At 30.0% G+C, this 13,945-nt stretch overlaps 1 protein-coding gene across 1 annotated transcript; it reads right to left on the bottom strand.

The window, feature by feature from the left end:
- Positions 1 to 5,699: 5,699 nt before the first annotated feature.
- On the bottom strand, positions 5,700 to 8,761 carry LOC112596734 (52 kDa repressor of the inhibitor of the protein kinase-like). Its single transcript, XM_025342518.1, has 3 exons — positions 7,780 to 8,761; positions 6,705 to 7,638; positions 5,700 to 5,847 (listed from the first exon to the last, which is right to left on the bottom strand). The coding sequence occupies exons 1-3, from the start codon at positions 8,759 to 8,761 to the stop codon at positions 5,700 to 5,702; spliced, it is 2,064 nt and encodes a 687-aa protein (XP_025198303.1).
- Between the last annotated feature and the right edge of the window lie 5,184 nt (positions 8,762 to 13,945).

Below are 13,945 nucleotides of genomic sequence, written 5' to 3'. Positions count from 1 at the left end.
AGGCACTTTTTGAAGATAATAAATTCTGAAAATTGGTATAGATCTTGGTCTTGGATGACAATACAATAATTCGTTGTCATTTTGGGACACGGATCTCCAGGTAGGCGATGACGGGTGTGCAAAGTCATCTCCGAGGAAGTAAAGGTACGAAGGGTTTCTCTGGGTCAAGGCGGGTTAACCTAACCATTACTCGCCAAAAAAAAAAAATCAGCGTTGCAAAGGAACCCCCGACATCTCTCCTACGCGGATTCTGCAGTGGTACAGCAGAATAAGACTGTACAGCTCAAGCTGCAGATCCCTTTTTAGCAACAGATTGTCCCCACGACTGTATTGTTGAAGCTAAAGAACCTCACACAGTAGCGAACGGTCATCCGCATTTACGCCGCCGAGTATCATCGCCGGTACACACAGTATTTTGCTACCAAACTCGCCGTCACGCGCGCTCAAATCACCACCGCTGATCATCGAGATCGCTGCCATCGTAGCCGTTGTCCGCGCTTCCGTCGCGAAACCTCCCGCCGCACGATAACAATATTTTAATTATCGCACGCAGTATATCTCGTCGCATAACTATTTGTTTATGTCTACGAAGCAGTCGACATCGCTGAACGATCCATTATCATTGGACGGGATCAGCAATTACTACTGTGAACCAACTACTATTTGATTCATACTAGAGGTGGGCAAAGAACATCGATGTTTATGGTCGATACAACGATGTTTTATCGATGTTTTTTATAGACGATACATCGAAGAAAACATCGATGTTTTGAAATAATTGTATTACAAATTATAATGTTGTCTCGCAGTGCGAGACTCGCACCAAAAGTTATTAGTGTTATTACACATGTTTTCATGTTTGTTGTATTTTGCGCCACACTGTTTTTTCTCTCGGCACGCCGTGATCATGGCGCCGCTCATAATCTCATATCACTCATCCGCTCTCATGTATCTCGTGTTCTAGTCTTATCTGCATAAACGCTGTTAACACTAATGTCTAATACTAAACTGAGACCTGAGTAAACGTCGGAGTTTAGCGCGCCGTAACTGCCAATCGGCTTAATTGCGTTTTGTAATTTTATTTGTTTATGTAAAAGTGTAAACATGAGTCGAAGCGATGTGTTGAAGTTTTTTTATAAAAAAGACAATAAAACCGCAGTATGTAATTTATGTCAAAAGACACTGAAAACATCATGTAGAGTACCTATCGCAGTATTTTATATAGTTTTATTTTATATAACTACACCAACATTTTTTTTCTGTGATGTGGTTAGGTACCATAACTATAATTATATTTGTATGGGTATTATAACTATCAAAGTCAAAACATAAAATTATTTGTTACAATACTAATACACAATTAATAAACTATAGCTCTTAAAAGAAATTGACATTTTATCGATTATTTAACATAATAATTTTTTTTAGGTAATACTACTAACTTGAATGATCATTTAAAAAATGTACATGGTAATATTTTATCTAGAAAAGTGAACGCAAAAGTATATTATATGGAACGTACTGAATCGCAAGAACAACATGAAACCCATCCAGATGACCCAGGACCATCTACTTTTAAGACTAATATTGATGAATCGACTGAAAACAGTGATAAGGATAGTATGTTAAATATGACCCAAAACACATTTATGAGTTCATTTAAAAGGCAAAAAACAATAAATGAATCATTTGCATTTTTAAATTCTTTCAAAGATGGCGGTCAGAAATCTGAAAAAATTACCCATGCAATAATGTAAATGGTGTGCAAAAACAATCAACCACTTAGCATTGTAGAAGATAAAGGCTTTGTTAATTTGATGAACGTAGTTGTACCAATTTTTAAAATTTCAAGTCGGAGGGAAATTTCTCGTATAATATTTTTATTTTATGATTCAATGAAAAATATGTTTATTGACAAATTAAAAAATGTTCAACACTTTGCGTTGACTACTGATATATGGACAGATATACAGACAAGAAGTCATATTGGCATTACCATACATTTTGTGAACAACTATATAATAAATTCAGGTCTATTAGGCGTTTTTGAACTGTTCGAAAAGCACACATCTGAGTACATTGCTTCTAAGTTAGTAGAAGTGTGTGATAAATGGAGTATATTGATTACAAGTATAGTTTCTGTTACCACAGATGGAACAGCAAATATGGTTAAAGCTATTGATTTAGCATTTGATAAAAAAGTCAGATTATATGTTTTGCTCGTGCATTAAATCTTGTGGTTCAGCAAGCCATATTACATGTTCCTGAACTTACCACTTTAATTTCTAAAGTTAAAAACATCGTTAGATGGTTTAAGCAAAGCGTTGTTGCGAATGACGAGCTTAGAAAGACGACTAAGGGTGATACAAAACTGCTTCATGAAGTTCCTACTCGTTGGAACAGCACATTTTATATGTTGGAGAGATTTATTTGTTTAAAACAAATTGTAAATGACATTGTTCATAGGCATGTTTCTGTTCCAGATATGGTATCGGCAAATGAAGTACAAGATATCTCAGATGTAATAGATATATCAAGACCAGTAGAAGCTGCTACAAAGGAACTTTGTGCCAAAAAATACGTAACTACAAGTATGGTGATTCCTATGATGAATATACTGCAGAAAAATATTAAAGAATTCCAACCAAAACAAGAAATGAGACTTCAGCTAAAATCTGCCATTATTGTACAATGTGATAAACGTTTCAGTTCAGTAGAAAGTTGTTCCTTTTAGGTATGGCAACTATTTTGGACCCATGTTTTAAAAAACTTTATTTTAAAGACACCGTCGCATTATCCAAGATGCTGAGGTATATATCTAATGAGATCAAACAAACACAGACCATGAGCTCCAGTGAAAACTCATCTGATACAGACAACACAAGTATGAATATACAATTTATCATATTATACAAAATAAATCTGTGATGTAACATGTAATATTAATTTTTTTATTTTTCAGCAGTAGAAGAACCTCAGTCATTCAATTTGTGGCAAGATCATGCTAAATATGTTCAACAATCTACCAGTCGTAAATAATCCCGTAGAGAATAGTTACTGGAGGATAGTGGATTTTCCTCCGAATTGAATTTATACCTGAAAGCAGTCATGCCAGACTATCAGATGATCCTTTGCTAATATGGAAGGATATGTGCAAAGTGTATCCTATACTATCCAAAGTTGCCCTTAAATATCTAATACCTGTTGCGACGTCTGTCACAAGCGAAAGATTATTTTCTAAGGCAGGATTGACATTAAATAAACAGAGGAATCGTTAAACTTCTAAACATTTAAATCGATTATTATTTTTACAATCTTTAAGTGATACTTTATGGTTAGGACGTTAAAATAGTCAGTAAACTTCAATTTTAAGAAATATATGTTATACAATAAAAAACTCAAAGAATTTAACCCTTCAATGTGCGATAAAAGAAAATAAATATTTTTAAACTAATTTATAGGTCAGGAATTCAGGAAAAATATTAAAAAAATTCTCAAATCATTTTTTAATATTAAAATTGAGCAATTTGTATTTGTTGCTACTAAGCAACATTGCGCATAAGAACTTACAAAAAAATAAAATAAATAATTTTAAAAAAAAAACATTTATTTTAGTAAAAACACGTTGTAACTAACTTTCTCTTATTTTGATCCTTTTCAAAATAATTATTAACAAATTAAATTATAAAACATAATGTAATAAGAACAAGTGTATTAAAAATCAATTTAAAAATATAATAATATTCGATTTATTTAAATTGTATTATTATATTGTAACGATTGTCGTCTATCGACATCGTACATTATTCCTTAAGTAGAGCACACGTTGTTAAAATGCTGAGTGTAAGGAATGGCAAGCGGGGCCGACTGCTGACCTAAGGCTTTTAGGCAGCAGTATAAGGTATATAACAAGGACGAATACGTGTAGTGTAGGAGAGTGTGTGCGAGGAGTGTGTGTGCGACACCAGGAGCAGACAGACGACCAGAAGACTCCTCAACGATCCGTGCAGCCATCCACCATCCACACTCAACGGCTTGTCAATCTACCCGGATCGGTAACCTTCATTCTATTATATAAATCTTAAATTATCTGTTAAATATACGTTACATTTTATACAATTGTGCTTTACTTAAATAAGGTAACCCTGATCTAGTATATTAATATTACACACCGAGGTCGAGTCCCCGAGACCTCGTTAATCAAAACATAACTTTATAGGTAAGAAGATGCGAGAGCGTCGCAAACACGCCAGGTGAAGAGGGGACGTTACAATTGGTGGAGGCGCTCGTCCCTGGAGTCCCGATTTTTAAGAAATAAAATTTTTCTGAAAAAATTTCGATTCTGAGGTACACCCCTTGTGTTGTAATATTAGTGTATTAGGTCAGGTGAATCTTATGTAAAGTCATTGTATTTTCAAATTTCTCTTAATGACTAATAATTTTTAATGGACGATAAATTTTATATAAAACGAAATACGAATAATCAGACTGCTAAAGTAACAAACAAAAATATATTATTTTTAAACGAAAATTTCAATTCAGAAATAAATAAAATAAATTTAATAACCTTATTACGATCAATCGAGTAGAACGACTTAGGGGATTTTTTTTGAAAATTCTAAATTTGGAAAGATACCTTTTTCGGCTATATTAGTTAAAAAATTTACATTGTGTACATTGTACGAGGTCAAAAGTTTAAGTAAAGAAGAATTTAATAAACTATCACCCGTAGGGAAAAAATTTGAATTTATTATTTCCCAAAAAACGGTAGCGTTATCTAACATTTGTTAGATAAATCCAAAGTAGTGGGCTTCTTAAAATTTTGTAATATTAATTGTGAAGAATCATCAACTCTCTTAGAATTAAGAAATCTTGCAAAATCGGCTGTAAAAAATTTCAGAATAGAATCACTTGGTAGCGAAGAGAAAAATAACTCTGACGATAGTATAGATCTTACTTTTACAGAAAGCAATCTTTCATTAAATTTAAATAAAAGCCAAGTACATTTTAGTGATAATAATAATGAATTTAAACCACAATTACAATCCGAAACATTAGAAAATAAAAACAATACTGTCGAAACTGGAAACGCGGTCCAACAATTAAAAAATCTCTTAATAGACTTGGAAAAATCACGGTCACCAGATTCAAATACTAATAAGCAAACAGAAAATTATAAATTTGAAACTATAGAATTAAATAAAAACTTTAACTTGGAAAATAGCTTAGAAACAATTAATTCAAAGAGTAATTTGTCCAATAATATTAGAAACTAAAACAAATTATAATAATGAAGCTGAATATAAATTGAAAACTACCGAAAATACAAATAAAATAATTTCACAAACTAAAATGGCAAGACTTCAACAATTTGTTCCAAATATTTTTAACGGTTCAGGTGATGAATGCGTTTTAGAATTTTTCGAGTACTTTAATGTAGTAGCTACAGTGGCGGTTATACATGCTGTTCAAGGGGGGGGGGCGAAAATAAAACCAAACTTCCCCCACCCCATAGCATTTATAGGTATATAGTATATACTATATACATATAATATGAAATATACACACGGATTATAGGTATAAAATATAAATGTATAATAATATTTATATATTAATAATATTAAGTTATTAACACACTTTAACTTAATGTTTAAAAAAAAGGTATTATAAACTAATATTGACTTAGGTATAAAATATAATTATAATAAAAGCATATGCCTTGTTTTTTGCTTAGCAAAGCGTGTAATAATATTATCTATATTAACATTAATGTCTCTATGGATATGAAGCAGTGCTAGCCCATTTAATCGGTCTTCACCAGTTGTTGACCTCAACCATGTCTTCAATCTAAATAAATAAAGCAAATCACATGCATAGTAGCAATATAGGTATAGCATTGAAAAATTTTTAATAAAAAAATATTAATCAAGCAGTTATTTAAAGCATCCAACTATGCAAAACTAATGCATATTTTTAATAAAAATACTTATAAAGAAATATTATGAAAAACATAAGCAAATAAAATTAAGTAGGTACTTATTTTTTTATAGTATAAGTAAATAATATTTTTAATTGTAGTAAAGTGAAGCAAACTAGAAAAGTAAATCGTTTAATCATTTGTATTGTATAGTGTATACCACTATACATTTAGTAAATAATAAAATAAATATAATAATATATACTAATATACCTTGAAATTTGAGTTTTTTTTTTTTTTAATGTTTATTGACTATTGAGCAATACCTAATACTCAAAAGTCAAATGATTTATACATTACTTATAATAGGTACCTTCTAAGCGTAGAAAAGCTTCGTTCTGCTGAAGCAACACTAATAGGTAGTGAACAAATAATACTAAGAATATAATGAATATTTGGAAACACTGATTCCGGACACGAAATTAGAGCTTCTAACCCATTATTAGGAATATTTTCCCCTAAAAAAAATGTAGTATTTTATATAAATGAAATTAATGATATTAAAATGTTTGTTTTAACAGATTTATTTATTAATTAAATATAAAACTTTAAATATGTATATTTACCTTCAGATTCATGTCTCTTCCATTTAGTAAACCATAAATCTAATTCATTTTGTATTATATCTTTTGATGAAGCTTGAAAATATGTATAATTTCCAGTCATAATTTCAAAAATTGTTGACAAATAATTATGCAAGTCTTCATTTTTTATTTTAATAAGATACTTTGGTGTAAGCTGCATTAATGATGCAATATTTTTATTTTCCTTGCTCAAAAATCGAAAGTTTAAATCTTCTAAAATATTGTCCAATAGAGGTATATAAATATTAACTCTATAGTAATCAACAATATTGTTTGATGGTAATAGGTTTGGTCTATGTTTTTGACGCGAAGTAATTCTTGGTAATCTCATATCAACATTAAGGTCTTTTAAAATCGGCTCACATTCTTTAAACAATAATTTAAATTTGTCTTCACATTCCTTACGGTTCCTTTCAAGAATTGTGTATATATCTTTAATACATTCTGATGCTGAAATAATGTCTTGATCTTTACCTTGCAATATTTTGCTTATAGGAAATGTTACAGCTAATAAACTTGATAATGAAAAAATTGATATAATAAATTCACAATTACAAATAGCTGCTATCATCATTTTGGCTTTTGAAGAAGTAATATTTTCATTCCATTCAGATACATCAGTTAGAGTATCTACAATTTCAATAATGGATTCTTTAAATTGCATTATACTATCGTGTCTTTCGACCCACCTTGTTTCACACAAACTGTGTAATTTTTTATGTGTTGTCAAATGTTGTTTAAGAGTATAGTTACGTTTAGCAGATACATGAAAAAAGGAAACAACTTCTTTTATAATTCCTACACAGTTTCGTACAGATTGAACAGCAGATGATTTAGCAATACTGAGGTTCAATGCATGATTAGAGCACGGGCTATGTATGGCATTTTTGGCATATTTTTTTATTTGTTGCACAGCACCACGAACTTCAGAAACCATAACAGAACAGCCATCAGTCCCAATACCTATACAGTTGTCTAAGTTTAATCCTAATTCTTGTAATATTTTTACCACTGTATCTCCTAAATTCTCTCCTGTTATTTTGGGTTCTACATTGTCTTCAATATTTGACACATCATCTTTGTTTATTTTATAAATATAATTATGGCAATCGACAAATGACAAAAATCGTTCATATATAATATTGTTTAATACATACCGAATAATTAAACACATTTGTGAAATATTAGATATATCAGTGGTTTCATCAAACAGAACACTGAATATATCTGCTTTTTTTATTTCTAAAAGTATAAAATCTAATATTTCTTGTTTGCAACATTCAATAATTTCATTTTGTGTTAACTTGCTAATATATGTAGCTCTAGAACCAGTCGTTTTCAAATGTGTTTCAAGTAACTGATCACCAGCATCAATTCTAAATTTCAGTAGCTCTCTAAAATTCCCTTGATTAACTATAGAATTCACTTTGTCCTCTTCTTCTGTTTGACAAACTAAAGATCCATCATCTCGATGACCGCGCAAAGGAATATTTTGCCGGCCTAAAAGTAAAATAGTTTTTATAATTGGTCGTAACCGTTCACGGTTCTCTAATACTTCCTTACTACGTTGGTCATTTAATAAATTAATAATTTCATTTTTAGGTTTATCATAAGTACTAAGAAAGTCTATAGCTTTTTGTGCATTATCTTTATGATATCCATTATTATGATGTACTTCTAATACACCATCCTTACCTAATAGTTTTGCAAATTTATTAATAGGTTCGGTAACCAATTTTGTTATTTGTTCTGTTCTATGCATACCAACTTTAGTTGAAGTTAAAAACAAAACACATATCTTACAGAACAACCCATGTTTTAAATTGGAATACTCAACCCATGGGTATTTTTCAAAATGATTTTTTCTTAAAAATCGCTTTTCTTCATTACCTTTTTTACTATGAAGAGAAAATGGATATTGAAACTTAGAACTAGGAATATTGCTCCTTTTTAGTATAATTGATTTTATATAATCACTTACCATTTTACTTCGGCATGTAAAATTTGCTATATCTAATTCATCTGTAATTTCAGACTGTATGGATTCACCAATCTCAGCTTCAGGCTTTTGTATAGAAATAAGTTCAGTTGTACCTGTACTAGTGCCATCGATTGTATTTTGATCTTCCTCCAATGGCAAATTAGGTTTTGATTTTTTGGATGTAATGTTAAAATAACTACTTATTCGCTTCATTGACATATTAAAAATAAAATATTAAATAACACAATTTAAATTAATAGGTACTAGGTAGTGTAAATATGAAATTACAACTATTTAGAAAAATACAAATTAACGCATTTCAAAATAAATCACCAACGATAAAATAAAGCATGTCTAGTCTAGTACTGATAAGTGATAACTGTTATCAGTTATGTTAAGCGTGCCCACGGACCACGGGGCACGGACTAATAGCGTTAGTAGTGTATAGACAGTGTACACCACGGTTTAAGATATACCTACCGTATATCTACCGATATATATATATATATATATATCTAGATATATCTACCGGTATATCTTAAACCGTGGTGTACACTGTTAGCGTGATAATGATTATTGATTAGTATCACCGGTGTATAGATAAATTTAATTCGACACCGTGAATTTTGGCGGTTTCGAAAATTATGTGATACTGACAATACTGATAAATGACAAAGCATGTATTGCCTGACCGAGACATAAGTGTTGATAATATACAATACTATGATACTATATTATCCGTGGTTAAAACGAAAAAATATTTTGCTATCAAATCATAAAATTCAAAAATTTGTCGATAGGTGTTGTGGGTCAGCGATATACTAAATTTAAAAAAAATAAATCCCAGGGGGGGGGGGATCCGCCTTTCGCCCCCCCCCCTTATAACCGCCACTGAGTAGCTATTGCTAACGATTGGACTTCACAAATAAAGTTAACTTATTTACCATTATACTTAAAAAATTCAGCTTATAAACTGTATAAAACATTAATAATGAATAATTTAAATTTAACTTTTGATGAAATAGAACAAATATTTAAAGACAAATTTGCTTCGCCAGCTAGAAATCGTATGTTAAGAAATAAATTAAGAAATAAAAAATTAAAATCGACAGAAACGATATCGGAATTTTTAGCGGATATATTGTATTTAATTAGCCAAACGAATAACACCATTCCCGAGACTGAAAAGATAGATATAATATTAGATGCTCTAACACCGGAATATTACAATACAGTAATTATCATGAATAACGATACATTAGACAATTTAGAAACTAATTTAAAGAAAATAGAAAATTCAAAATTAATAAAATCGGATGTTCAGAGTATTAACACAGTGGATATTGAAAATTTAAAGAAAGAAAATGAATTATTAAAATCGAAACTAAATAGTCTAAATAACGGTAATCATAATTTTAATCAAAAAAAGAAATTTTTTAACAACACACATGTGAACCCTTATCAAAATTTTAACAATAATCAAAATAACTCGAATAATTATATGTGCGATAATAATCCATATAATAATTATAGCAATAATTTTAGTAGTTATAATACTAATAGCAATTCTTTTATTCCAAATCAAAATATGAATGGTAATGATCATAGGAACTTTAATCCAAATAATAAATATTATTCAAACAATAATAATAATAGTTTTGCGAAACCGAAATGGAATAATAAATATAAAAACGCGCAACCTATTCAATATAATCATCCACAAAATTATTATCGAAATAATAATAACCAAAAATTTAACTATAATGAGCAAATCGCTAATAATAATTATCAAAATCAATCGAATACGGTTCACAGGCAAAATGTAGATGTAAATAATGTCACAAATCAACATTCTAATAATCAAATGTTTGATAATAAATTTAATACGAATAACACTTCATTTTATAACACTAATCAAAAAAACTTTTAAGGCAAGAGAGAGCGGTTAGACTCCCTCTGTGCCAACATAAAAATTCTACCGAAACACAAAATTGTAATATAGCATTATTAGATTCAATAATTGGAAAAAAATATAAAAACGATGTGACTCTACTTCCGGCACAAAAATTAAAAAACATAAAACAAAACAAAAAGCAAAATAAAATAGACATAAATAAAAACGATGACATAGACGATTATAATATAAGTAATTTATACAATGGAAATAAAATATCAACGTCTAGAAATTATAATAGTATTCAATATGATTTAGAGTATAAAAAAATAATAGCTGAAAAACAAAAAACTAATGACAATACAATAAATAAGTATATTACGACATGTAATTCGACTTCGCTTCCGTCTGCATTTGAACCAGGTCTAAGACTTGAGGTAATAGGCAATATTAATAATAAACAATATAATTTTGTAATAGACACTGGGGCTACCGCGTGTATAATTAATACTGATAACTTACCTTTAGAAATCAAGCCAAAACCAACGGATTGTGTAAAATTAATAACAGCAAACGGCTCGAAATTAAAACTGCTTGGTATTGCTAATATTACTGTAATTTTTAATAATATTGAATTTCCATTTAAATGTATGATCGAGAATTTAGTAGGACCTAGTTTGTTAGGCACGGACTTCTTGAAATTATATAAAGCAAAAATAAATTTTGTCAATAAACAAATAATTTTAACTGGTAATAAAAGTGAAGTAGTTTTAAACTGATAAGGAAAGCAATACAATTTCAAATAATACTGAAGTAAAATGTGAAGGAAATACTGATAAAATTGTCACGGTTGACAGTAATGACAATAAAATTGAAACTGAAAAAAGGAGAAATTTATTAGTTATTCAGCCGAGGTTACATCTTATTGCTAGGGGTAGTCATAAGTTAACTGAGGTTCCCGGAGACGGATTTTGTGGTATTTATGCGTTGACAGCAATGCTTGCACATGAAGAAATTTATGTAACAGCGGAAACAATAGCTCATTTATTGGGATTAAATTTACTTGAAAACCCAATCTGGCTAGAGGGCGAGGACTTATCAGCGGTATCTGATTTTTATAATTTTAATTTATTAATTATATGTCCAAATTTTGAAAATTCTAAAAATATAGTAGGTCTAGCATTTTATAAGCCAGGTAGAAAATTTCTGGTAGTTTTTTTTGAAAATAGTCATTGGACACCGGGATGTTACGATAAAAATAATCCAAATTTAAATGTAAGTCGCGTTACTTTCACGCACGATTTTCGTTCACTACATACTTCTCGTGCCTTATTACAAGAAAGAAAAATGTTAGAAGCAATTGGAAATGCACCTGAAACGTGGAAAAAAGGCGAGAACGATCGTAAGCGGGCTAATTGTCCATTAACCAAAGTGCGAGAAATAAAACACATTTCATTAGATTTAAATGATTCAAATAGTAATAGCAAAGCTACAAATAAAAAACCGTATACTACATTTAAAAAAATCGAGCGTAAATTACCTGATGACAAAATTAATAATAAAATAAATTTTGATATTAATCCAAATTTAAACACAACACAAAAAGAAAAATTATTATCTTTGTTACAAAAATATGAATCAGTTTTTTCAAAAAATAAATGGGATTTAGGAGAGTCAAAAACCGAACCAATTGAAATTTATTTAACTAAAGACACGCCAATAAATCTCCCAAATTTTAAACTAAGTAAGTTTGAAAGGGATGAAATAGAGATACAAACGCAAGAAATGCTTAAGGCGGGTATAATCGAGCCTTCAAGTTCACCATATTCGTTCCCAATTTTTTTAGTGCCAAAAGGCTTACCTCAGGGTTCAAAAAAGGGAAAATCTATAGCACAATACAGAATGGTATTAGACTACAGAAAATTAATTAATATAACTGTAAAAGAATCCTTTCCCCTTCCTGTAATTCAAAGCATATACGACTGTTTAGCAGGAAACAAATTTTTTTCATGTTTAGACGCTATGTCAGGATTCCACCAACTTAAATTAAGCAAAAAAGCTAGGGAACTGACAGCATTTTGTACTACAACTGGAAAGTATCAATTTAAACGTATGCCAATGGGAATTTGTAACGGTCCGAGTAAATATCAAGAGGCTATGAATAAAATTATGACAAATTTAAATTATAAAATTAATGTAAATTATATCGACGATTGCACGTGTTTTGGGAAAAGCTTTGACGAACACTTAATTTCATTAGAATTAACTTTAGAAAGATTTAAACAATTTAATTTAAAATTAAATTTATCAAAATGTAAATTTGGGTACACAGAGTTGAACATTTTAGGAAATATAATTGATAGTAAGGGTATTTGTCCTACAAATGAAGGGATTAGAGCAATTAAACAAGTAGTTTCACCGACTAATATAAACTATTTTCGCCGGTACATTCCAAATTTTAGTAAAATCACTTTCCCTTTACCAGAGTTAACAAAGGGTAATTTTAAAACAAAAAAAGATAAAATAATGTGGGGAAAAGACCACGAAAACGCTTTTAATGAATTAAAAAATAAATTAATAACACTACCAGTACTAATGCATTATGACAAAGAAGCCGACACTATTTTAGTAACAGACGCATCTTTATTAGGTTTAGGTGTAATTTTACAGCAAAGAGATAGCGATGGTAATATTCATCCGGTGTCTTTTGGTGCAAAAAAAGGTATTGCTTCGTTCAGTTACGTATTCATTCGAATCCTTAGAAGCAGCTAAATACATATAGTTTATATCCCATCTTGTGAGGTTTCATAGGAGGTATTTTTTAAATAATTTCTGGCTTTGGTAGCACATAAGCTGTTCGTCCAGTGCAAAGTTCTACGATACGGAATGCTACTAAATTTAGCATTTAAGATGTCAACAGTGGTCTGATTTTGTGTAGCCCATCATTTTATATGATCCTGGTAATTGTCATTTATTATTAAAATACAAAACTGTCTAATTTGCTCAAATCTTTATTGACCTATTGTGTTGCCGCGCAATATGTTCTATTATTTGCATGTCCGCCACCGACCAATCCAAAACACAAACACGTACATATTTTAATTTTATTTATATTGTTATATTTTGTTCATATTATGTGTTGTGAGGTATTATATAATATGTAGATTACAGTCATCGCGTTATCGTCGCCGCCGTCTCGATCACGATCGAAAATATGCTACACGCGCCCTAAAATTAGATTAATGTTGGTAATCTGTTGAAAGCCAGCCAGCAAAAATATTGGTTCGTGCGCTAATTGAACAATTTTTATGCTATTTTATAAGGAGGGCTAATCGTTCAATTTTGTGGTTTATTATTATTAAATTATTTGTCTAATCGTACGAATTTTATTTACATATATTTTTAAAGCTGTTACCAGCATATTGTGATCTTTATTTAGCGCTAATCGCCATGACGTGTTTTATTATTATTATTATTATATTTGTGTTGTGTATGTTATGTAATTATAT

The sequence above is a fragment of the Melanaphis sacchari genome, unplaced genomic scaffold (genome assembly GCF_002803265.2).
Source record: "Melanaphis sacchari strain LSU unplaced genomic scaffold, SCAv2.0 Contig340_pilon_pilon, whole genome shotgun sequence".
In the NCBI taxonomy this organism is placed as follows: Eukaryota; Metazoa; Arthropoda; class Insecta; order Hemiptera; family Aphididae; genus Melanaphis; species Melanaphis sacchari.
This window is presented reverse-complemented; position numbering and strand designations above follow the sequence as displayed.